Source organism: Artemia sp. Qi Xiang Cuo, chromosome 3 (assembly GCF_049724085.1).
Source record: "Artemia sp. Qi Xiang Cuo chromosome 3, ASM4972408v1, whole genome shotgun sequence".
Taxonomy (NCBI): domain Eukaryota; kingdom Metazoa; phylum Arthropoda; class Branchiopoda; order Anostraca; family Artemiidae; genus Artemia; species Artemia sp. Qi Xiang Cuo.
The window spans coordinates 11,970,347-11,993,630 of record NC_142796.1 but is presented as its reverse complement, the minus strand read 5'-3'; the positions used below and the strand labels follow the sequence as shown (position 1 = coordinate 11,993,630).

The 23,284-nt window shown below is 34.5% G+C and overlaps 1 protein-coding gene across 1 annotated transcript in view; it reads left to right on the top strand.

Annotated features, from left to right (window-relative positions):
- The first annotated feature begins 1,440 nt into the window (after positions 1-1,440).
- The window catches only part of LOC148953769 (protein CFDP2-like), a 118,416-nt gene continuing 96,572 nt past the window's right edge, over positions 1,441-23,284 (top strand). Inside the window, exons 1-2 of the mRNA XM_089085893.1 lie at positions 1,441-1,452; positions 4,855-4,927. Coding sequence (XP_088942019.1) covers positions 1,441-1,452; positions 4,855-4,927 — 85 coding nt within the window. The remainder of the gene's footprint in view (positions 1,453-4,854; positions 4,928-23,284) is intronic.

The following is a 23,284-nucleotide window of genomic DNA, read 5'->3' as shown; positions in this document are numbered from 1 at the left end:
ATTTTACTGGTTTGTAATCCTTTATCCGACCTTAGGAACTGAAATATCGATTCTTTGAGTTCATTCCTGTTTTTTTTCTAGTCTTGTAAATTGTTGAAACAAGGTTTCGTAGGGTTTGGGGTCCAATTTCAGAAAAATTTCCTATGCATTATGGCTGGCTAGCAATGAATTTTCATGCTTAAATATTACTCCACGCTTTAAAATATCCTGGACTGCTGCGTGAACAATGAGGATTATGATGATATTCTTAAGCCTCATCTTTTTGTTTGTTTCTAAGATTAATTTATTATTAATTTTACCTCTTTTTGCAAAATTCGTTTATTTACTATTTAATATTTTTTTCAAAATAGTTTGGGTATTTTAACTTTTAACTTGGACTATTTTGTTATAATAATTTATATTAATTTGGTTTTGAATTGTATTATGGCATTGCCAAAACAAAACTGATTTATAAGCGTGAAACATAATTTCTGTTTGTGAACAATATTTTAGGATTAGAATGGTTATGGGAATCCTAGCTTTACTCTGGTTGAAGTATGCTTTTATGACTGGTTGAGATATACCTTAAAGGTTTAGTTAATAATTGCTCTGCTTCGTAAGCTTGTCGTAAGCTTCGTAAGCTTTCGAGTAAGCTACTATGTTATTTTCATTACTCTTATCTGTGTCTATGTGCATCAAATAGACCAACAGATCGTTTGGAAGGTTTGGGTTTTTTTAAGTATTCGATCTATCTTTCTTTTGCATATTTTCACGAATTATTTTGCGACATCTTTCAGCTAAGGAAAGCGGATTATCTATGAATTTTATTACTCTAAAGATTAATTGTATGTGCGACGCATTATAACATTTTTGGTCCTGTACAATAATGTCAAAACCAGGTAATACTTTGGATCCAAAATTTTATCTTCTTCAAAAAGTTTAGTGCAATTTTCTTTATGTCATTATAATTTCGCGACTCACGACTCGTTATTGTCAAGGGTCCTAAAGGAAAAAAGGGATCTTGTGTAGTTTTAGAGTTTAGAATTTTCTCTTCAATTTTATGTTATAGTTTTTATAGGCGTCTCTTTTTCTTTGGTGTGTTTTCATACGTTTCAGAAATAATTTTCTACCTAGGGGTTTGTATTCTTCAGAGTCAGGGTCGAATAAAAATTATTTATTATATTGAATTTCTGATAAAGGATGATGAATGCCTTTATATTTGACACATCGAGGATTTTTCTATAGATTATAGCAAATTTTGGGAGCTCTAGCTGCCGAATATATAATGATTTCCTTCGCGTTCGTTATTGTGATGAATTCAGTATCAGTTATCACCTTTCAAATAGGCTTTCGTTCCATTGCCATGATCTGAAAATGATCAGTTTATAATTGCACTCTTTTATACTGGTAATTCATCACTTTATTTTTTTTTTATAATCTCATACAATACGGAAAGTGGAAATGGGTTTCAAGGTTCGATTTATAGAAATACAAGTTGATTTTTATAGAGTAGTATAGGCAATGCCTCACCGACAAACTAAACAAAACACCATTTGTAGGCGAGACAGAACACAAACTTCCCACAATATAGAATCCGTCATTAATCTCAATAACTGGGTATATTTTGGGTTGCTCCATTGATTGGTTCACTTTTGTAGAGGTACAGTTGATTCTGGTAAGGGAGCTACCTAGTAGGCAGAATGTGCCAAATAGAACCTAAAACACTACTTGTCATCATCGGCCGACCACGAGCTTCCTATTTTTGGCCTTTCTCACTGATCACTAATGTTTTGAAATCACTTTTATTATTTTATATTCGCTGATATTGACTTGGTTAATTTATTCACATACCTTTAAATTTATTTATTTGGATTATAAGTTCATTTTTCATAAGGGATTTGAAACCCGCCTCCTTCAACCAATAATACAAAAAAACTACTCGTTGATGGCTGTGGGCACAATCTCCCTACGACAAGAACATTTGACTTTGCATTAATTAGGAATATTTCCATCTGTCAGGTTTCTTAATCGTTTCACCTGACTGTGTCGTTACTTTTTCTTCTCTTTCTTGCGGTTTTTTCTCTTTAAGTTTTGCTAGTGATATAAGATCAAACTTTTTTATTGTTTTTTTTTTCAAAAATTCTTGACCTTTTAATTTTGTTTCTTTTGCGTGCACAGCCGCTAAAGTCGGTTTTGATTTCCCTATTTCTTTAACTACCATATGGTCTGTTTCGTCGTCGGACTCTTCGGAACTGGTTTCCGATGATTTCGAATTAGAACTTTAAGAAGTGGCACTTCACGCTTTTGAGGTAGCACCTTCCCTTCCTTCGTAAATTTCTACTCCTCTGGAAGTAGAGGGTTTATTCTCTAAATCCTCGCTTTGAGTTTTCAATTCAGGAGACTTGAAAGACTCTTGAGAACTTTGAGACGAATCAAATGTTTTTGCGGGGTTTCTCCATTGTTTAAATGCCATATCTTCAGGGGGTAGGGGCATGTTTTGCACTAGTGTTTCCCTCTATGAAGTCCATTGTTTAGGCTTGATCTTGGACGCGGTTATATCATGATACTGTCCTTCTTGGGCATCCTTGGGAGTTTGATTCCAAGGCCACGTACTTTGACTCGTTTTTATGGGGAAAATTATTAAATCCATCGCTTCTCGCAGATTTGTTCTACTTGAATCTTTGGGATGAGTTTTTTTTACAATAGTACCCGGAGTTTCTGTAGCGATCAAAGATTTGCTACTTGTGGCGATAGAGATTTCTCCGATAGCGCCACTTATAGCGCTTGAGATTGTTTCAACTAGGCTAGCGCCGCTCTCAATTAATGTGAGCAAATCGAATATGCAGACATATAAATGTGGCTTCTTCTTTCTCGAGCAATTTAGAGATCAGATTCCTTTGGGAGCATTTACCTTGGAGACTTACGAACTAGTTACCTATTATTAGACTAGACGCAGACATATAAAAGAAATAAACACAGATAAGAAAGACAATAGATTTATTGAACTTACATACTTAGTTGTACAGCAACGGGTCACTTCAATGACAATAACGGTGACCAAAATATAATAATCTCGTACTAATCGTTTCAGATCTGACTTCATATTAAAATTAAAAAACAAATCTACCCCACTCCCAAACGCAGTTCTATCGTCCTGCGCTTTAAGGACTGCTCACCATTGGCTCACGTGCCCCAAGGACGTAAATCCTCATCCAATAATCTTTTTAAGATATTTAAGATGATTCCGGCATTGACACAGTTTTTTTGCCATTTAAACTTCCTTAGAAGTATCGTACGTAGCATTTTTTTGGCTACTAATTATCTTAGGGAAATTCGAACGACCAGCGCCGTTGTCTGACTGAAGCTAGAAATACAATTTCTCTTTTTGCTGATTAAAAATTTATACTCTTGGAAACGGTATTTGAGCTCTATTAGGGGACATTTAATTCCTGCCTTAATCATCTTTAGAAGGAAAGAATCTTGTATTTTAAATATATCACCTTTTACCCCTGGTACATATCACCCTTACCAACAGTTAATGACGCCCCGTCATTAGTAACTGCTTATTAGGAGTGCCTAAAATTTTTCAATTATCTTTCTTATTTTATTCTACATCCCTATCTAAAATTCATCTATCGGACCAAGATAACTTTTAGTTCTAGTTTAGATAGTATGCTAAAGATTTTTTTTTTATATATGACACTGATAACTTTTACATTTACAAAAAGGTTGGGGCTATTACCTTTTTATATTAGTTTTTTTTTTGATTTTGCTGTCTATATGACGTACTACATACTATCTACACTACGTTAAATGAATAACATGATAATATTACACCTAATTCTACTTGTGGTATATACATGAATGATTTATAACATACAATATTGGGTTCATCATATTCACTGATAACATTAAAACACTTTCACTATTGAGATTTTTGAATTGTCAAAGTTATTAGGAAGTAACACATGTAGATTCACATCTATTCATCACCTTCGTGTCCTTAGTGTACTACACCCTTCTGTTGTAATTTTTTGTCCTTCACTCTTTTTGTCTTGGCAAAAATTTTGAAGTCTTTACGTTATGGTTTTTTCATGGAACAGTTCGAGTCTAGTTGTCTTTACACGGTAAGTTTTCCCTAATAGTAGACTGGGAAATGACCGTTAAATATCGTTCTAATAGTCAACTGGGAAGTGATTCTTCCCACTACAGGTGTTGGTGTTTTTCTTCTCAGCATATCATTTTTAGGATTTTGAGGCACATAGAGGATGTATTCTCGCGTAAAATTGTTCATTTGCGCCTTTTGAAACGGGTTGTCGTCATACTATAGTGACTCTCTTAATATATTGTCTTTAAATTCAACTTCAAACATCTTCAAATATCATTTGACTTCAAATATCGTTTATCATTTACTGCTCGATGGAGTTCTCAGAATTAAACCTCAAATTGTGTCTAACTTCAGCTTAAAATATCTTCAAATCTCTTTAAGTATCTTTCAACTTCAAATCTCGTTAAGTATCGTCTATCTTGTTCTGATCGATGGTGTTCTCAGAATTAAACTCCAAATCGTCTCTAACTTCAGATTCAAATATCTTCAAATGTTTTAAGTATCATTTAACTTCAAATATCGTTAAATATCGTTTATCTTTGTATGATCGATGGGGTTCTCAGAATAAAACTTCAAATTATCTTTAGTTTCATTTCGAAAGATCTTCGAGTTTCTTTGAGTATCTTTTAACTTCAAATATCGTTGGACACTGTTAATTAGGTGCTGGTCGTTAAAGTTTTCAGCATTTGTGTCATTACGTATCTAGTTGAAGCAATTGATACTGGGTTTCAAATATAGTGTTAAATTATTCGTAATACGCTTATCAGTCGAAGAAACGATTATTGAAGGTGACTGTTATTTTCTTAGACGAAGCTGGTATGAAAGTTGCCTGGAGTTATGGTGAGTACTCTTTGTTGGTTGAGATATGATGAAAATAGATGCTACTGGGTCGTATCTGTACTGGGCAGCTCATTGTAATGCTCAATAGCCAATTTGCCATTTCCTCCCTGTAATAAAAATAGCGAAGCAGAATCACACGTTCTTTAAAGTAAACACTCATAGTACAAATAAGTCACGTATTAATTGGGTATATTAATTTCTAAGCTATGAGACAGAATTAAATAAATACACTAATATTAGTGCTCACAATGAAAATCTAAAACAGAAATGTCTTCAAATTTGTTTTGAGAACGGACGTATCGATATTAAATAAACATAATTTACCCTAAATTATTAAGTTTGAGGTCTACTTTTACAATATTTTCTCATGCCTGCATTGCTCACGGAAGTCCATGCTGTTTAAGAAACGCATGTTGCAGCGTCATAACCACACGGTTTTACGCGAACAGTACTACAATGGGGGAACAAGACATAACCAGGACGAATGGTGACCTCTTTACCCATTCGTTTTCAAATGTCTTCCCTATTTCTTGGCTTGGACGTTCTCATTGGGTTTCGGGTTTAACGGCTGAAATGCAGAGGTTCTTAGTCTCGGGATTTTTCCGTAATTGCAAGTCAACATTGGTGACTCATATTCGCCTTTCAAATAAGGTAATTAAATGTAGGGTTCCAAGCTTGCCCGCGTAGATTCCAGTTGATGCTTGGCAAAGAATATAAGCGTAATGAAGAACTGACATCAATATCTTTTAGAAGGCTATTGTTTGAGAAAATCCTTCAGAACTAAATAAATAAATATTATATTAAGGTCTTATTAGAATTTGTTAAGCGAAAAACATCTTCAAGTTAATTGGGAATTCCTTGTGGGTTTTACTTAGTCGCCGTTGGACAAACACGGGGTTTCAATCCATGTATCTTAACTGATCAAATAGTTTTGAATTATTACATATTGTTACTGAGGATATAATTCCACATCCACCGTGAAGTTCTACATATAAACGTACCAGTAGGTTGCTTGGTTATAGTTAACAATAGTTGGCTATTGGTGAATAAGTTACTCGAGTAAGAAACACATGAATGAGCAATGTGTAGGCCTAAAATAATTATAATCTGCACTAAGATAAAATATTTCATATAATTAGACGCTTCTGTACTGGTAGTTTCTTGTTTTTTTTTTGCCTCGGAGCTATAAGAAAGTAAACTCTCTGTTTCTCTTTCAAAGCATTCTGATCCAAAAAACTAAAACTTAACTAGCTCACAGAAGTTTCTATTCAACCTTTAAGTATTGTTTTGACTGGCCCATATTGGCATAAAAATACTAATTTCTTACACTTGAAGGACTGAGAAATATCCCTTCCTACGGTCGTTTACAAAAAATTACAAATAACAATCATGGGCCTTGAGTTCCTCCCCAGGCTTCCCAAAAAACGTGGTCCAACACCACTTGTCGTTCTCAGTCGACCGCGAGCTTCCTGCCTTTGGTTATTTTCTGTGATCGTCAACGTTTTGACATCACTTGTATTTTTTTTTCATTAATATTGACTTGGTTAACTTTACTTGCACGCTGTTAAATTTATTATGGTGTTAAATTTATTATCTTTGAAATTTGTCTTTACATTAATTAGGGATATTTCCATCTGTCAGGTTTTTTTAACCGTTCTGCCTGACTGTGTCGTGATTTTCTCCGCGGTTTCTTGGGATTTTTTCTTTTTCGGTTTTTTTATCGAAAAAATGTAAAAATTTTTTTATTTTTTTTTAAAAAAATATTTCACGTTTAATTTCGTTTGTTTCCCGTGTGAGGCTGCTGAGGTCGGCCTTGATTTCCCTATTTCTTTAGCTACTATATGGTCTGATTCACCATCAGACTCTTCGGAACTAGTTTCCAACGAATCCGGATTGGAACTTTTAGAGGTGGCAATTTTTGTGGTATCACCTGCCATTCTTTCGTAAATTTCTACTCCCCTGGAAGTAGAAGGTTTATTCCCTAAGTCCTCGTTTTGAGTCCTCAAATCGGGAGATTCGAAAGACTCTTGAGAGCTTTGGGAGGAATCAATAGTTTTTACAGGGTTCATCCATTGTGTGAATGTCATGTCTTCGGAAGGATGGAAAATTTTTTACTCTAGGGTTTCCCTCCATGAAGTCCACTGTTTAGGTTTGGCCTTGGATACAGTTATATCATGATATTGACCTTGCTGATCATCCTTTGGAGTTTTATTCCCGGGCAATGTACTTTGACTCGTTTTTATGGGAAAATTTATTAAATCCATGGCTTCTCGCAGGTTTGTTTTAGTTGAATTTTTGGGGGGCTTTTTCTTTAAGATCAAATCGGGGATTTCTTCAGATCTATTCAGTTCTTCCTGTAAAGACAGGTACCTTTCTATTAGGGATGAATGGGGGATTATATCGTCCGTAAATCTTTTGTGGGGAACTGGGGTTAAAATTCTACTTGGAAAAAATTAGGTTTTTGGAGATATTGTATAATCTAATTCTCCTGCGCTCGCCGATGAATAACTTTTTGGATTTTTTGGAGTTCTCATTTCAGGAAAAAATCCTGGTATTAGGGATTTTTTCGTAGGAACAACTAGATTTTCCATTGCTAAGAATTCTTCAAAGTTTTTCTGGTCACTGTCATTCTCAAAATAGTCTTGCTTGAAATTAAAGGGTTTTAGCTCTGCCAATCTTGACCTTGGGGGTTCATTTTCCGAATCTGACGAATCAGTAGAAGAGGGATGTGATACCCATCTCTCTGGAAATTTGGCTCTTATTATTCGGCTAACATGCGCCTTGTAAGTTCTTCCACTATCGGAGTTTTCCATTTTAAAGGTATATTCAATATCGTACTTTTTGACTATTCTGTATGGTCCAGAATATTTGTTGGAAAGTTTTTTCCTTCCGTTTTTTCCTCGTTCCTTAGGTAAACGAAGTCTCCTACTTTGAAATTTATATTCCCCTTAACTTTGGGTTGGTTTCTAAGCTCTTAGTTTATTTTACATTTTTCCAGCTCTTGTCTAACTATTTTATAAGTTTTCATCATCACATTTATGAATTCTTCTTAATAATCTTCTGAGCTATTATAATACTGGCGAGATTCAATAATATCATCATATGGGATTTTAAAATCACGACCGAAAAGTAAATAAAATGGATTGTCTCTGGTTGTTTCGGAATAAGCAGTATTGATTACGTTAGGTAAAGAAGTTAAGAATTTATCCCAGTCGCTCCGATTGTCTGTCGTAGAAATACTTAGAATATTAAAAAATATTTTGTTCCGGTTTTCTATTTTTCCATTAGCGTGTCGACCGTTCGGCGCTGTTACCAATTTCTCTATATTCAGGAAACTCATTAAATCTTTTGTTGATTTTGCAACAAAATTGCTCCCGTTGTCACTCAAAATTTTATTAGGAATATCAAATTGTAAAAATAATTTTGCTAATGCCTTACTTGTGGCATAAGCATCTTGATTTTTTAATGCTTTTGCGAAAGTAAATCCTGAAAAATGATCTATAACCGAAAGAATACAAGTATTACTTCTGCTAGAAACAGGTAAGCCTCCACTTGTCCCGTATAGGTCAAATGAGATAATATCGAAGGGGTACTTCGCTACCGGGACCCTTCCCATTGGAGGATTTGGATAAGCTGGGGGGATTTTTCTCAAATTACATGCTTCGCATGTACTTACAAATTCTTTAAGTTTTGTCAGTGCCGATTGTATGTAAAAGTATTGTTTTAACTAATGGAACGTTTTCCTAAATGTTCACCTGTGTCCGCATGAAAATATTCAAATGCAGGCCCTATCAAGTTTTGTGATAACATAAGTATTATCGAGATTTTGCTTTAGTTTCTCTCAGCAGTCACGATTCCAAGAAAAGATTCTTCGTCCATACTGAAGTAAAGATTGTCTATTTATTTTCTATGAGTTTTGAATTAATCTGTTAAAACTTTGTTATTTACAAATAATCGATAATTGTCACACACACTTCGTCCTTTTTTTGTTTTCTTTTTATATTTTCAAAAGACAAGCGACAATAATTAATCTTTTTTTCTTTTACTGCGTCTTTGATTTTGTTTTTCTTACATCCATGATTGCTTTTAGCATTAATAGCATTAACTTCATTTTCTTCAGTTTCCGACGTACTATTTTCTGGGTATCTACTCAAAAGGTCGCAAGCTGCATTTTGTTCTCCCTTCAGATGTTTAAATTTAAAATCTAAGTCTTGAATTTTCATAATCCATCTAGCTAGAATGCCCGTGGGGTTTTTAAATGTGCGCAGGTACTGCAAGCTTTTATGGTCTGATCGTAATATAAATTTTCTACCAATTAAATAATGCCTAAATTTGTCCAAGTGGTAGATAATAGATAGCAATTCTAAGTTTGTGGCGGAATAAATGCTTTCGCCCTTTGATAAAGTTTCACTTGAATAGCAAATAACTTTTTCTATTTGTTTAGGCGTTCCCTGTAGAGGGTTAGGGTTTTCTACCGGGATTATTTACGAAAGGATAGCGCCTATGCCCTTTGAGTGGTAACGATGAATTTTCCGTTTTCGAAATCAGGGAGTGATAAAATTGGTTCAAAAGTGAGTGACTTTTTGAGACGGTCTAGAGAAGTTTGAGCTTCCTGGGACCAGGTAACATTATGGGAGTTTCCTTTGGTTAATTCCGTGAGGGGTTTCGCAATTTGGGCATAATTGCGTACGAATTTTCTAAAGTAGCCAGTAAGGCCTAAAAGTCCCCTTAATTCTTTCATAGTTTTGGGGGGCTTGAGGTTCTCAACAACACATTTTATTTTATCAGGGTCTGGGGATATCTCTCCCTGGGTTGCTACTACTCCCAAGAATTTAATTTTAGATTGAAATAAATTAACTTTCTCAGGCTGGCATTTTAAATTGCCTTGCCTGAACCTCTCGAACACCTTAGCTAATGTTGCTAAGTGTTGTTCAGTGTTTCCCCCACGCATATAATATCATCAACAAAATGAGTTATAATCTTTAATCCTCTTAACAGGTGCAACGGGGGTCTACACAGCGTGCTTGAACTAGTTTTAAGCCCAAATGGTACCCTTAAGTATTCGTAAGAGCCGTATTCGGATTCTGAAAATGCAGTTTTATGGACATCCTTATCGGCTATTTTCACTTGGTGGTAGCCTTGGGTAAGGTCCAAAGAAGTAAAAATTTTGTTTTTGCTTGAAATTGAGTCAAGAATTTCGTCTATTCTTGGTAGAGGAAATTTATCGCTAACTGCTTGTTTGTTGAGAACCCTATAATCTACTACGAGTCTAAGATCTCCATTCTTTTTTGGTACTAAGATCACTGGTGCGCTATTAGGACTTATACTTGGGCGTATAATTTCGTTTTTTTCTAATTCATGGATTTTTTTTAACCACTCTTTGTGCTTATATGGCACACGATATGGCTGTTTTGCTACGGGATTACCAGTCGTTAAAATTGAATGTTAGTGAAATGGTATTATCCCGATATAATCTTCAGATGCAGAAAATGAAGACATAAATTTACAAAGTAACTAGCCTGATTTTTTATGAATATCCAGGTCCGTAATATGATCCATATTAAATTTGTTTAAAAAATGCTATTTAGTCAGAGGATATTTGTTGTTTTAAGTTTTAATACCGGTAACTAGCTTTCTTTTAGAATTTTCCCATTTATTTAAATCATTTTTCGTTAAAACCTCGATTTGGACTAAACAAGTCCCCTTTTTAATTGTAATTGTATCGTTTTCATGGTTATTGGTTACCCAAATAAAACCTTCCCCTTTGTCATAAGATATAATCTGTTCCTCGCATAACAGATTTTCAGGTATTTTAGACGGTGTTGCAAACCATATTTCTGATTTGCTAACCATTGGCTCGATCATTTTTGATATTTGAATTTTTTGCATCGTTTTTGGAGGGATTTTTGTTTTCCGTATCCCAAACCCGTTATATTTCTATTCATTTTAATTGTTTATTAGATTCATACTGTCGCCATGCTGCGCCATTGCGGCATCTTGCGGTATCACGTTGGGTTTTATTATGTTTTTCCATAATTCCGCTATTTTTTTTAATTTCGTTTGACCTGTACTGTTGTATATTTCCTATTTTTATTTTCGCAGCTTCAATACTGTTATTATTTAAATATACTTCATTTCTGCAATATCTCTTAGGGTAATTGAATAAATTTCCAATTATGCCATGTCTTTGCGAGTCATGAGGTTCAAAATACTTCGCTATTATACCATTAGAAAATTTGTTTACTGTTATGTTATCTTCGTAACCTCTGTTACGATTTCTTAAGGTAGAAATTTCTTCCCCTACCTTAGCTGGGTATACAAGCTTCTCGTTGGCTACGTCTAATAGTATTCTATTAGACCTTAGAAAATTTGCCCCTATAATAGCTTCATATGGGAGATCATCACATATAATAAAATTTGTCATGAAGGTTCTATTGTCTCTTTTTACGTTTAGGCAAATTGACCCTTTTACATTTGATTTGTAACCTGTAACAATTTTTAAATTTGGGTTATTAGGGTTCTTTGGTCGCCTGATATGCAGAGGCAACATATTAAATACGCAAGAGTTTATGATATTTACAGTAGCTCCACTGTCAACTAAGGCCGTGAAGTAAACGTTTTCTACACAAAAATCATTAAATATAGGTAACTTGTTATTAATATCACTACAAGAAGGCACTAATATTGTCTTGGACCTATTAAATATTCCTGGCACCCTCTGGGTCCAATTTATGTTTCTGAGGGGCCCAAAATGTTTCACTGAGGATTTATTTCATGTGTTGGTGCCCGTAATAGATATTCAGACGTATTGGGTTCCGTAGGCATATTTAAATGATTTACGTCTGCCTGTCTTTGCCATGTATTATTATGGTAACTTGGATGTCTCGGGTCAGTCCCGTTTGCTGGCGGAGATTGTCAGTGCTGTTGGCTTGTAAAATTTTCATTTCTCATAGGCAAATTTTTATTATTTTTATATTACATTATAGCAGTATATTTGCCTTTCAAGCCGGTAATTAATTTGCCTGTTGGGGAGAGGGTTGTACAGATTTGGTGGGTACGCGTTATAAGGTACTGATTGGCGCAATCCCCCTTTGCTATAGCCTATTGCACGACCGGTGCTAAAATTTGTTCTTCTGAACAAATCGTTGCCGTAATTTTGCCTATTGCCGACAGTAATTCTTGGTATGGGATTGGGGGCATAGGGGCACTCTCTCGCTACGTGGCCAACACTATTGCAGTTATAGCACCTTATTATTGTAGGGTTAACGGGCTGAAAACGTACTGTTTTCTGCCTACTGGGTTCTGGGGTTTTATTTCTTTGTGCCCTTGAAAAGAAATTGGGGGATGCCTGATCGCCCTTGAAGACTAGGTTCGCGTTTTAGTCATCTAAGCTATTTATTTTTGCATTACTACGAGTAGAAACCATTTTATCAACTTCTATTAATCGTTCTACTCCTGAACTGCGAGATCCAGCATCTAAATATTTTTGGATATTACTATTCTGTATAGTTTTGGGGGTAGCCCTTGCAACAAGGTATTTAGTATGACGTTTTCATACAGTTGCCCAGAACCACTTCTGTATTTTGCTTCTACAGAAATGCGTATATTATCCAGGTATTCTCGTATATTCTGTGAAAAATCAAAGTTCACTACTCCATGTTTTAATTTATTTATTGAACTGGTTTCTATGAATCTCTCTTTGAATGCTTTTAACAAGTCATCAATCGTATTTATTGGCAAGTTGGCGTTATTGCCTATGGAATGTTCGACCTGTCTTAGAAAAGTTAAGGCCTGGCCTCTTAATCGTAGTAAAAGCATGTCTTTTAACGCTCCAACATCTGTTTTTGTTAGTTGTACAAACTGGGTCAATTGGATGTTAAGTTCGTCAATATCTGACTGACCATTGTATTCCGGGATAGATTTTGAGATCTCTTTATTTTTTGCGACTAACTTTTGCACTATTAGTAACTAGTTTAGGTCCTCAATTTTTTTTTGCGTTTATATAAACTTGAAATTTTACTTAAACTATTTTGGGGTAGGCTACTATCTCCTATGATATATAAGGGGTTTCCTATCGTAGCCTAGCGGTTATAGGCCTAATCAATTTACTTATATGTCTGTATCCCTCCAACAATTAAATTCAAATTACAAAGTTTAAATAGCCTAACTAGTTCGCAGTTTTCCTCCAATTTCCGACACGCGCCATTTGTAGCGATCAAAGATTTGCTACTTGTGGCGATAGAAATTTCTCCAATAGCGCCGCTTCTAGCGCTGGAGATTGTGTCAACTAGGCTAGCGCCGCTCTCAATTAATGAGATCAAATTGAATATGTAGACATATAAACGTGGCTTCTTCTTTCTCGAGCTATCTGGAGATCAGATTCCTTTGGGAGCATTTACCTTGGAGACTTAAGAACTAATTACCTATTATTGGACTAGATGCAGACATATAAATGAAATAAACACAGATAAGAAAGACAATAGATTTATTGAACTTACATACTTAGTTGTACAGCAACGGGTCACTTCAATGACAATAACGGTGACCAATATATAATAATCTCGTACTAATCGTTTCAGATCTGACTTCATATTAAAATTAAAAAACAAATTTACCCCACTCCCAAACGCAGTTCTATCGTCCTGCGCTGTAAGGACTGCTCGCCATTGGCTCACGTGCCCCAAGGACGCGAATCTTTGTCCAATAATCTCTTTAAGATATTTCAGATGATTCAGGCGTTCACACAATTTTTTTGCCGTTTAAACTTTCTTAGAAATATTGTACGTAGCATATTTTTTACTACTAATTATCTTAGCGAAATTCGAACGACTAGCGTCGTTGTTTGACTGAAGCTAGAAATACAATTTATCTTTTTGCTGATTAAGAATTTAGACTCTTGGAAGCGGTATTTGAACTCAATTAGGGGACGTTTAATTTCTGCCCGAATCATCTTTAGAAGGAAAGAATCTTGTATTTTAAATATATCGCCTTTTACTCCTGGTACATTTCTACAACTCTGATCAATTCCTCCTGTAGCGACAGGGGCCTCTCTATTGGGGTAGCTGGGGAAACCATATCATCTGGAAATCTTTTGGGGGGACAAGGGGGTCAAAATTCTATCAGGAAAAAACTGTGTTTTTGGGGATATCATATAATCTAATTCTCCTGCGCTCTCAGATGATGAACTTTTTGGGGTTTTTGGTGGTTTTAATCTTGCTTGTACAAGGGGTTTTCTTTTGGGAATAACTAGGTTTTTCATGGCTAAGAATTCTTCAAAGTTTTCCTCATCACTTTCATTTTCAAAATAATCTTGCTTGAAATTAAATGATTTTAACTTGGCTAATCTTGATTTAGGGGGTTCGTCTTCTGCGTCTTATAATTCGGTAGAAGAGGGACGTGATACCCATCTTTCCGAAAATTTGGCTCTTTTTATTCGACTTATATGTGCCTTGTAAGTTCTTCCATTATCGGGGTTCACCATTTTAAAAGTAAAATCATTATCGTACTTTTTGACTATTCTGTACGGTCCAGAATATTTATTGAAAAGTTTCTTGCCTTCCGTCTTTGCCTCATTCTTTAGGTAGACGCAATCTTCTATCTTAAAATCTATGTTCCCTTTGACTTTGGGTAGGTTTCTTAGCTCTTGATTTATTTTACATTTTTCCAACTCTTGCCTAACTATTTTATAAGTTTTTATCATCCTATTTATGAACTCTTGTTTGTAATCTTCCGTGTTATTATAATATTTTTGGAACTCAACAATATTATGATACGGTATTCTGAAGTCGCGACCAAATAACAAATAAAAGGGGCTTTCTTTGGTTGTTTCTGAATAAGCAGTATTTATTATTTTGGTTAAATAAGATAAGAATTGATCCCAGTCATTTCTATTGTCTTTATTATAAATACTTAACACACTCGAAAATATGTTATGCCTATTTTCTATTTTACTATTAGCTTGTGGATTATAAGGAGATGTTACCAATATCTGTATGTTAAGAAAACTCATTAAATTCTACGTTACTTTTGAAACGAATTTACTTCCGCTATCACTTATAGCCTTTTTCGGAGTGCCAAACTTTAAAAAAAATTTTGCTAACGCTTTACTTGTGGAGTACGGGCATTGATTCTTTAATTCTTTAGCCAAATTAAATCTGGAAAAGTGAGCTATAACTGAAGGGATGCAAGTATGGCCCCTGTTGGAAACAGTCGAGCCTCCACTGGTTCCATATAAATCAAATGAGACAATATCGAAGGGGGACCTCGCTACCGGGACTCTTTCCATTGGAGGGTTAGGATAGGCTTGGTTTTTTTTATTAAGTTACACGCTTTGCATGTACTTAGAAATTCTTTAAGTTTTGTTAATGCCGACGGCACATAAAAATATTGTTTTAATTTATGGAAAGTTTTCGTTATTCCTAAATGTCCACCTATATCTGAATGAAAATATTCAAAGGCAGGTATTATTAAGTTTTGGGGGAATACAGGTATTATTGAAGCTTGGTTTCTATTTGCCTCAGCAGTCACAATTCTACATAATATTTCTTCATCAAGATCATAGCAAAAATTATCTATTTCTTTTCTAAGAGTTTTTAATTTATCTAGTAACCATCATCATTCACAAAATAATTAATAAGTGCTAAACACATTTCACCCTTTTTTATTTCTTTTTATATTTTCCAACGACAGGGGACAATGGTTATTCTTATTTTCTTTTACTCTATCTTTAACTTTGTTTTTCTTATATTCACGTTTACTCTTAGTATTGATAGCGTTAATTTCGTTTTGTTCGGTTTCCGACGGCATATTTTCTGGGAATCTACTTAAAAAATCACAAGCTGCATTTTTTGACCTTTTAAATATTCAAATTCATAATCTAGGTCTTGGATTTTCATATTCCATCTAGCTAGAATTCCCGTGGGGTTTTTAAAAGTGCGGAAGTATTGCAAGCTTTTATGGTCTGAACGTAGTATAAATTTTCTACCAATTAAATAATGTCTAAATTTATCCAAATGGTGGATTATAGATAATAATTCCTAGTTTGTGGCGGAATAATTACTTTTGCCTTTTGCTAAAGTTCTGCTCGAATAGCATATAACTTTTTCTATTACTTTCTGTTTAGGCGATCCCTCTAGAGGATTAGGGTTTTCTACTGGGATTATTTGGAATAGGATAGCACCAATACCCTCTGAACTGGCATCAGTTGTAACTACAAATTGTCCATTCTCGAAATCAGGCAACGATAATATTGGTTCCAAAATGAGTGCCTTTTTCAGACGGTCTAAGGACGTTTGAGCTTCCTGAGACCAGATAATATTTTGGGAGTTCCCTCTTATTAATTCCGTGAGGGTTCTCGCAATTTGGGCGTAATTGCGCGCAAATTTTCTAAAGTAACGAGTAAGACCTAGAATTCCTCTTAATTCTTTCATAGTTTTAGGGGGTTTAAGGTTTTCAACACATTTTATTTTGTCTGGGTCTGGGGATATCTCTCCTTGCGTCACCACTACTCCGAAAAATTTAATTTTAGGTTAAAATAAATTTACTTTTTCAGGCCGGCATTTTAAATTGCCCTTTCTGAATTTCTCGAACACTATAGCTAGTGTTGCTAAGTGTTGTTCAGCGTTTTCTCCTACACATATGACATCATCAACGAAATGAATGATATTCTTTAATCCTCTTAATAGATACAATAATGGTCTACATAGCGCACTTGAACTTGTCTTAAGTCCAAAAGATACTCCTAAATATTCATAGGAACCACATTCAGTTGTAGAAAATGCAGTTTTATAGACATCTTTTCGGCTATTTTCACTTGGTGGTGTCCTTGGGTAAGATGTAAAGAAGTAAAAATTTTGTTTTCGCTTGAGATAGAGTCAAGGATTTCGTCTATTTTTAGTAACGAAAATATATCACTAACTACTTGATTGTTAAGGGCTGTATAATCTACTACAAGTCTCAGGTCACCATTCTTTATTGGGACCAAAATCGCTGATGCTGAATACGGACTTATACTGGGGCGTCTAATCTCATTTTTTTATAATTCATGACTTTTATTTTTTAACCACTCTTTGTGCTTATACGGTATACGATATGGCTGTTTCGCGACGGGATTACCGGTTGTTAGAATTGAATGTTAATAAAACGGTGTCAGTCCGATGTCATCTTCAGATGCGGAAAACACATCTTTGAAATTCCATAATAATTCGCATAATTTTTTCTTAAGTTCTAAGTCCGTAATATGATCCATATTAAATTTGTTTAAAAATTGTGATTTAGTTAGAGGGTATTTGTTATTTGAAGTTTTAATGCCGTTAACTAGGTTTCTTTTGGAATTTCACCATCTATTTAAATCATTCTCCGATATAAGTTGGATTTGAATTAGACATGTTCCCTTTTTTATCGTAACTTTATCATTCTCATGGTTATTAGATACCCAAATAGAACCTTTTCCTTTGTCGTAAGATATAATATATTCTTCGCAAAACATATTTTCAGGAATTTCATTCGACGGGATCGCAAGCCATATTTCGGATTTGCTATCCACTGGTTCAATCATATGTGCTATTTGAATTCTTTTCATCGGTTTAGGAGGGATTTTTTTTTCTCGTATCGCGAACCCGTAACATTTCTCTTCTCTATTATTGTCTATTAGATACATACTGGCGCTTTCCAGCGTCATTGCGTCATCTTGCGGCGTCACATTGGGTTTTACCATTTTTTCCCACAATTCCACTATTAACTTGATTCCGTTGGACCTATACTGTCGCATATCTCCTATTTTAATTTTTGCAGATTCATACCTTTCATAATTTAAATTCACTTCACTTCTCCAACATTGCTCAGAATAAGAAAGTGAATTTCTGGTTATGCCTCGTCCCCTTTATAGCGAGACATGAGGTTCAAAGGACTGTGAAATTATACCGTCAGAAATTTTATTTACTGCTACACTCTTTGCTACCTCTGTTACAATCTCTTAGAGTAGGGGAAGGGGCATTGGCCGGGTATACAAGCCTCTCGTTCGCTACGTCTAATAATACCTTATTCGACCTTAAAAAATTTACGCCGATAATGGCTTCACACGAAAAATTGTTACATATTATAAAGTTTGTCGGAAAAATTATATTGCCCCTTTTTACGTCTAGGCGAATTGAACCTTTTGCATCCAATTTATGCCCCGCTACGCTAGTTAAATTGGGATTATTAACATTCTTCCGTCGCCTAATATGCAGAGGCAACTTATTAAATAAGCAAACGTTTATGATATTAACTGTTGCACCAGAGTCAATTAGTGCCTTAAAGTAAACATTTGCCACAGAAAAATCATTAAATATAGGTAATTTATTATTACTATCACTAAAAGACGGTACTACTATTGGTTTGGACCTATAAAATATTCTACGCCCCTTCTGGGTCCTATTTATTCTTCTAAGGGGCCTGACACGTTTCCCTGCGGATTTATTTCATACGTCGGTGTCTGCAATAGAGATTCAGATATGCCCATGGAATCTCTAGCTAATTGATTTACATTTGTTTGCCGATTTTGCCATGTATTATTATAGTAGTCTGGATTTCTTGCGACAGTGCCGGGTGCTGGCGCTGACGGCATTCGCAATATACGTTCACTTCGCGTTCTTGAAAAATTTGCATTTCCCGTCGGGAAGTTTTCGGGTTTTCTATATACCATTCTTGCACTATATTGGCTTTGACGAGTGTTTAGGTTTTCGACTCGATAACTATTTTGTCTATTTGGGGGGAGGGCTATGCAAATTCTATTGGTACACATTGCGAGGTACTGGTAGGTGCAATCTTCCCTGCCTATAGCTTTGTGCACCACTGGCACTAAAATTTGTTCTCCCGAATAAATAGTTGCCATAATTTCCTGTATTGCCGACGACAATCTCTGGTAACGTTATGTCTATGATCCTGGAACGGCACTCTCTTGCGATATGCCCAGGTAAATTACAATTATAGCATCCTACTATTGCAGTACTATTCCCATAATTTATTCGTTCAATGGGCTGAAAACTTGCTGTTTTCAGCCTAGAGGGTTTCTGAATTTTATTTCTTTGTGGCACTGGGGAACCTTCCCTTGAAAAGAAATTGGGAGAAACCTGACCTTTAAGGGAGGCTGGCCTTGCGGTCTATTCGCCTAGGCTGTTTATTTCTGTTTTACTGTGGTTTGCCACAATCGTGTCAATTTTGATCATTCGTCCCACCCCTGAACTGCAAGATCTAACGTTTGAATTTTTTTTGAATATTACCATTCTATATAATTTTGGGGGAAGCCCTTGCAAAAAGGCGTGTAGCATGATTTTTTCATACAATTCTCCTGAGCCTTTTCCGAATTTTACCCCTACTGAAATTCGTATATTGTGTAAATATTCTCTCACACTCTGTGTATGGTCAAAGCATACCGTTCCGTGTTTTAATTTATGTGTTGAACTAGTCTCGATAAATCTGTCTTTAAACGCTGTTAGTAATTTGTCTACTGTGTTTATCGGGGGGTTATCATCGTCCCCTATAGTATTTTCAATTTGCTTTAAAAATGTTAGTGCTTGGCCCCTCAATCTTAAGAGAAGCATACTTATTAATGTTTTTAGTTCTGTTTTAGTCATGCCTACAAATTGGGCGGATTGGATATTAAATTCATCGATGTCTGATTGTCCATCATATTGCGGAATAGACTTTGTTATTTCTACATTTTTCGCGGCCAATTTTTGCACAATTAATAATTCAGTTACTTCTTCTGTAATCTTTGCGTTTTAAATATTTGAATCAACCTATTAAGTTTAAATCAACAATTATAGGATCTTACTATTGCAGTACTATTTCCATAATTGATTGGTTTAATGGGCTGAAAACGTACTATTTTCTGCCTACTGGGTTCCTGCGTTGTATTTCTTTGTGACACTGGGGAATTATCCCTTGAAATGAAATTTGGAGAAGCCTGACCTTCAGGGGAGGCTAGCTTTTCGGTCTATTCGCGTAGGCTGTTTATTTTTGTTATACTGTGGTTTGCCACAATCGTGTTAATTTCGATCATGTGTCCCACCCCCTGAACTGCAAGATCTAGCGTTTGAATTTTTTTTGATATTACCATTCTATATAATTTTGGGGGAAGCCCTTGCAAAAAGGCGTGTAGTATGATTTTTTCATATAATTCTCCTGAGCCCTTTCCGAATTTCGCCCCTACTGAAATTCGTATATTGTGTAAATATTCTCTCACACTCTGTGTATGGTCAAAGCATACCGTTCCGTGTTTTAATTTATGTGTTGAACTAGTCTCGATAAATCTGTCTTTAAACACTGTTAGTAATTTGTCTACTGTGTTTATCGGGGGGTTATCATGGTCCCGTATAGTATTTTCAATTTGAATTTAAAATGTTAGTGCTTGGCCTCTCAATCTTAAGAGAAGCATGCTTATTAATGTTTTTAGTTCTGTTTTAGTCATCTCTACTAATTGGGTCAATTGGATATTAAATTGATCGATGTCTGATTGTCCATCATATTTCGGAATAGACTGTGTATTTCTACATTTTTCGCGACCAATTTTTGCGCAATTAATAATTCAGTTATTTCTTCTGCCATCTTTGCGTTTTAAATATTTAAATCAACCTATCTAGGGGAGACTGCTATCACCTATGAGATAGTCTAAAAGGGTTTCCTTATATAGCTTAGCGGTTATAGGTCTAGACACTTTTTTTAGAAGTCTGTATCTATCTAATGATTTAAATTTAAATTAAAAAGTTTGTAGCATAACTAGTTCGCATGTTTTCTTCGAAGTTTTCCGACCGCGCCACTTGTACCGAGGGAATTCTGAAAAAAATGACGGCACCACTCCCTATGGGAGAAAATAAAATAGATTAATAATTAGATGGAATTGCCTTATGTGGTGATTAATTGGGCTGGGGAGCCATCAATCCAGGGGCGAAAATAAACTTCTTAGGGTTATCAGATTCCTTGGGAGCATTTCCAATGGAGACATTTGAACTAGTGATCTACTTTACGGTGAGATACAGGCATATAAATAAAACAAAACAAATAGAGAAGTAATGGGTTTATTGAGATTTACGTTTTCATGTATACAGCAACATATATAAGTAATACTCCAGTTAAAACATACAATTAGAAGTATAATTTCAGAGTGGATCGCCAAATGGTAGGAACATAATGTCTGTCTAAAAACACTTTTTAATCACTATATAACACGATTCCAGATTCTGCGCCCTAAAAGCTATTTCACGATTGGCCCAACTCCTGTGGAGGGCCGCTACCTTGTCATTATGTTTACAAACTAAAATCATTATGCTAACTGACCGTCAAATAATTTATTTTCAATATTTTTATGATTAGACATTCACATTCCTATGATAACTTGAAACTTCCAGTGAAACTTTTTATAAGACATTGTCTCGTGATTTTTTCTGCCAAGTATTTTCTCGAAATTCAAAACCATCCTTTTGGATTAATACCGTAATTCGACCGGTAACTTTTCCACATTTCATATCTGTCGGTCTGTAAAACAAAACGTCTGGAATGCTGCGGAGCATTACGAAGTGCTCTGGAATTAATCAAGCTCTTTTGCGAATATAATCATATGTTTTTTTTACTTTAAAGGGGTGTTTGGCTGAGAATAAAAGCGGTTTTTCTTGTATTGATTAAGAATTTAGACTCAAGTTTGAAACGGGATTTAAGCTTAGTTAGGGGGAGTTTAATTTATATCGGAAGTATCCTTAGAAGGAAAAAATTTTATTTTTTATATTTTTAATATATCAAATATTACTCACGGTACAGTATCAATAAATAAATGAAACCCAAAACAAACAGAAATTAAAATATGTCAAACTCAAAACGAGCAGAAATTAATCTGGGTAGGGTTCTAAACCCCATGCTTTCTAAAAGCCAGAATATAATTTGTACTTTATTCAATTTTTTTTTAATTTTTTCACTTTTATAACCTTAGGAATTCTGAAATTAATCAAGATTTTATAGAATAAATTTCAGCATATGTATATGAAACTGACAATGCAGATTTTTTTTAGTAAATTCATTTGAATTTTTTTCAGTTCTTTACTGAAAAAATTTGACATTAAGAGCTCAAAATCTTATTCTATGGCAAAAAAATTATTACTTTTCTTTTTAATTCTTACATAAAAATTCTTAAAAAAAAGTTCTTTTCAATGGTTTTACTTTTGTAGCTTTAGGAAATCAAAAATTAATTAAATTTTTAAGGAATAAATATCAGCATATGTATATTAAACTGACAATGCAGATTACAAATTATATGTAATCATTATAAATTATACAAATTATATGATTACAAATTATATATAATTATATGTAATGTTATATATAATTATATGTAATGATTACAAATTATATGTAATGACAATGCAAAGTACAAATTATATTCTGGCTTTTAGAAAGCATAGTGTTTAGAACCCTATCCAGATTAAGTCCTCGTTACATCATGTCTTGGTTAAGCCTGGGCATGAATTTAAAAAAAATGAAATTAAATAAACAAAATTTGTTTTCAACTATGACTCGGGGAGGGGATAAATTTCCTCAGGGAGTATTCTTGATGGGGTTGGAGAATTTTCCAAGAGAAAACACCTAAACCTATAGATTGTAGCCTAAGCAATTAAAGTATTTCTGAAGGATAGATTGTCTTTAGACTCATCAAATTATTAATATCTAAGCTTTTATAGACGAAAAACGCACCGAATCTAATGAACTAGCCTTGCTGAGTTTTTGAACCGTAGTAATTTAGACGCAAATGTAGCATTTCCCTTGAAAATTTTGAATGAAATTTCTGTGAATGCGGAATAGAAACATAATTTAAAAAATTAAAATGAAAAAGAAAGAAATTAATACCGTTTTTGACATATTTTCTTGACTAATTATAAATACATACATTGGTGGGCGTGTAATAATAATTTAAGCTCGAAAGATAACTAACTTACAATAATAATTCTTCTCGTGTTAAAAATTACCTTATTAGCAGTCATGTTAAAATTATTGGGAATTAGAAAGTTGAATCGGAGCTCTCAAGCAGGGATGTAGCTCCAACATTTATTGGGGGGGGGGGCAAGAGGGATCTCAATCCAAAAAGTCAAGAGCATGGGCTATAGTGTAATTTTTTTCTCCAAATCATTGCCCGCCTGAAACAACGCCACTGCTTTCAAGGTTATTTCTAGAACTAGAATTAATTATGAATACATTTTTAAGTAAATTCATTTGATTTTTTTTTCAGTTCTTTACTGAAAACGTTTGACACTAAGAGCTCAAAATCTTATTCTATGGCAAAAAATTATTCTTTTTCTTTTTAATTCTTATATAGCAATTCTTTAAAAAAAA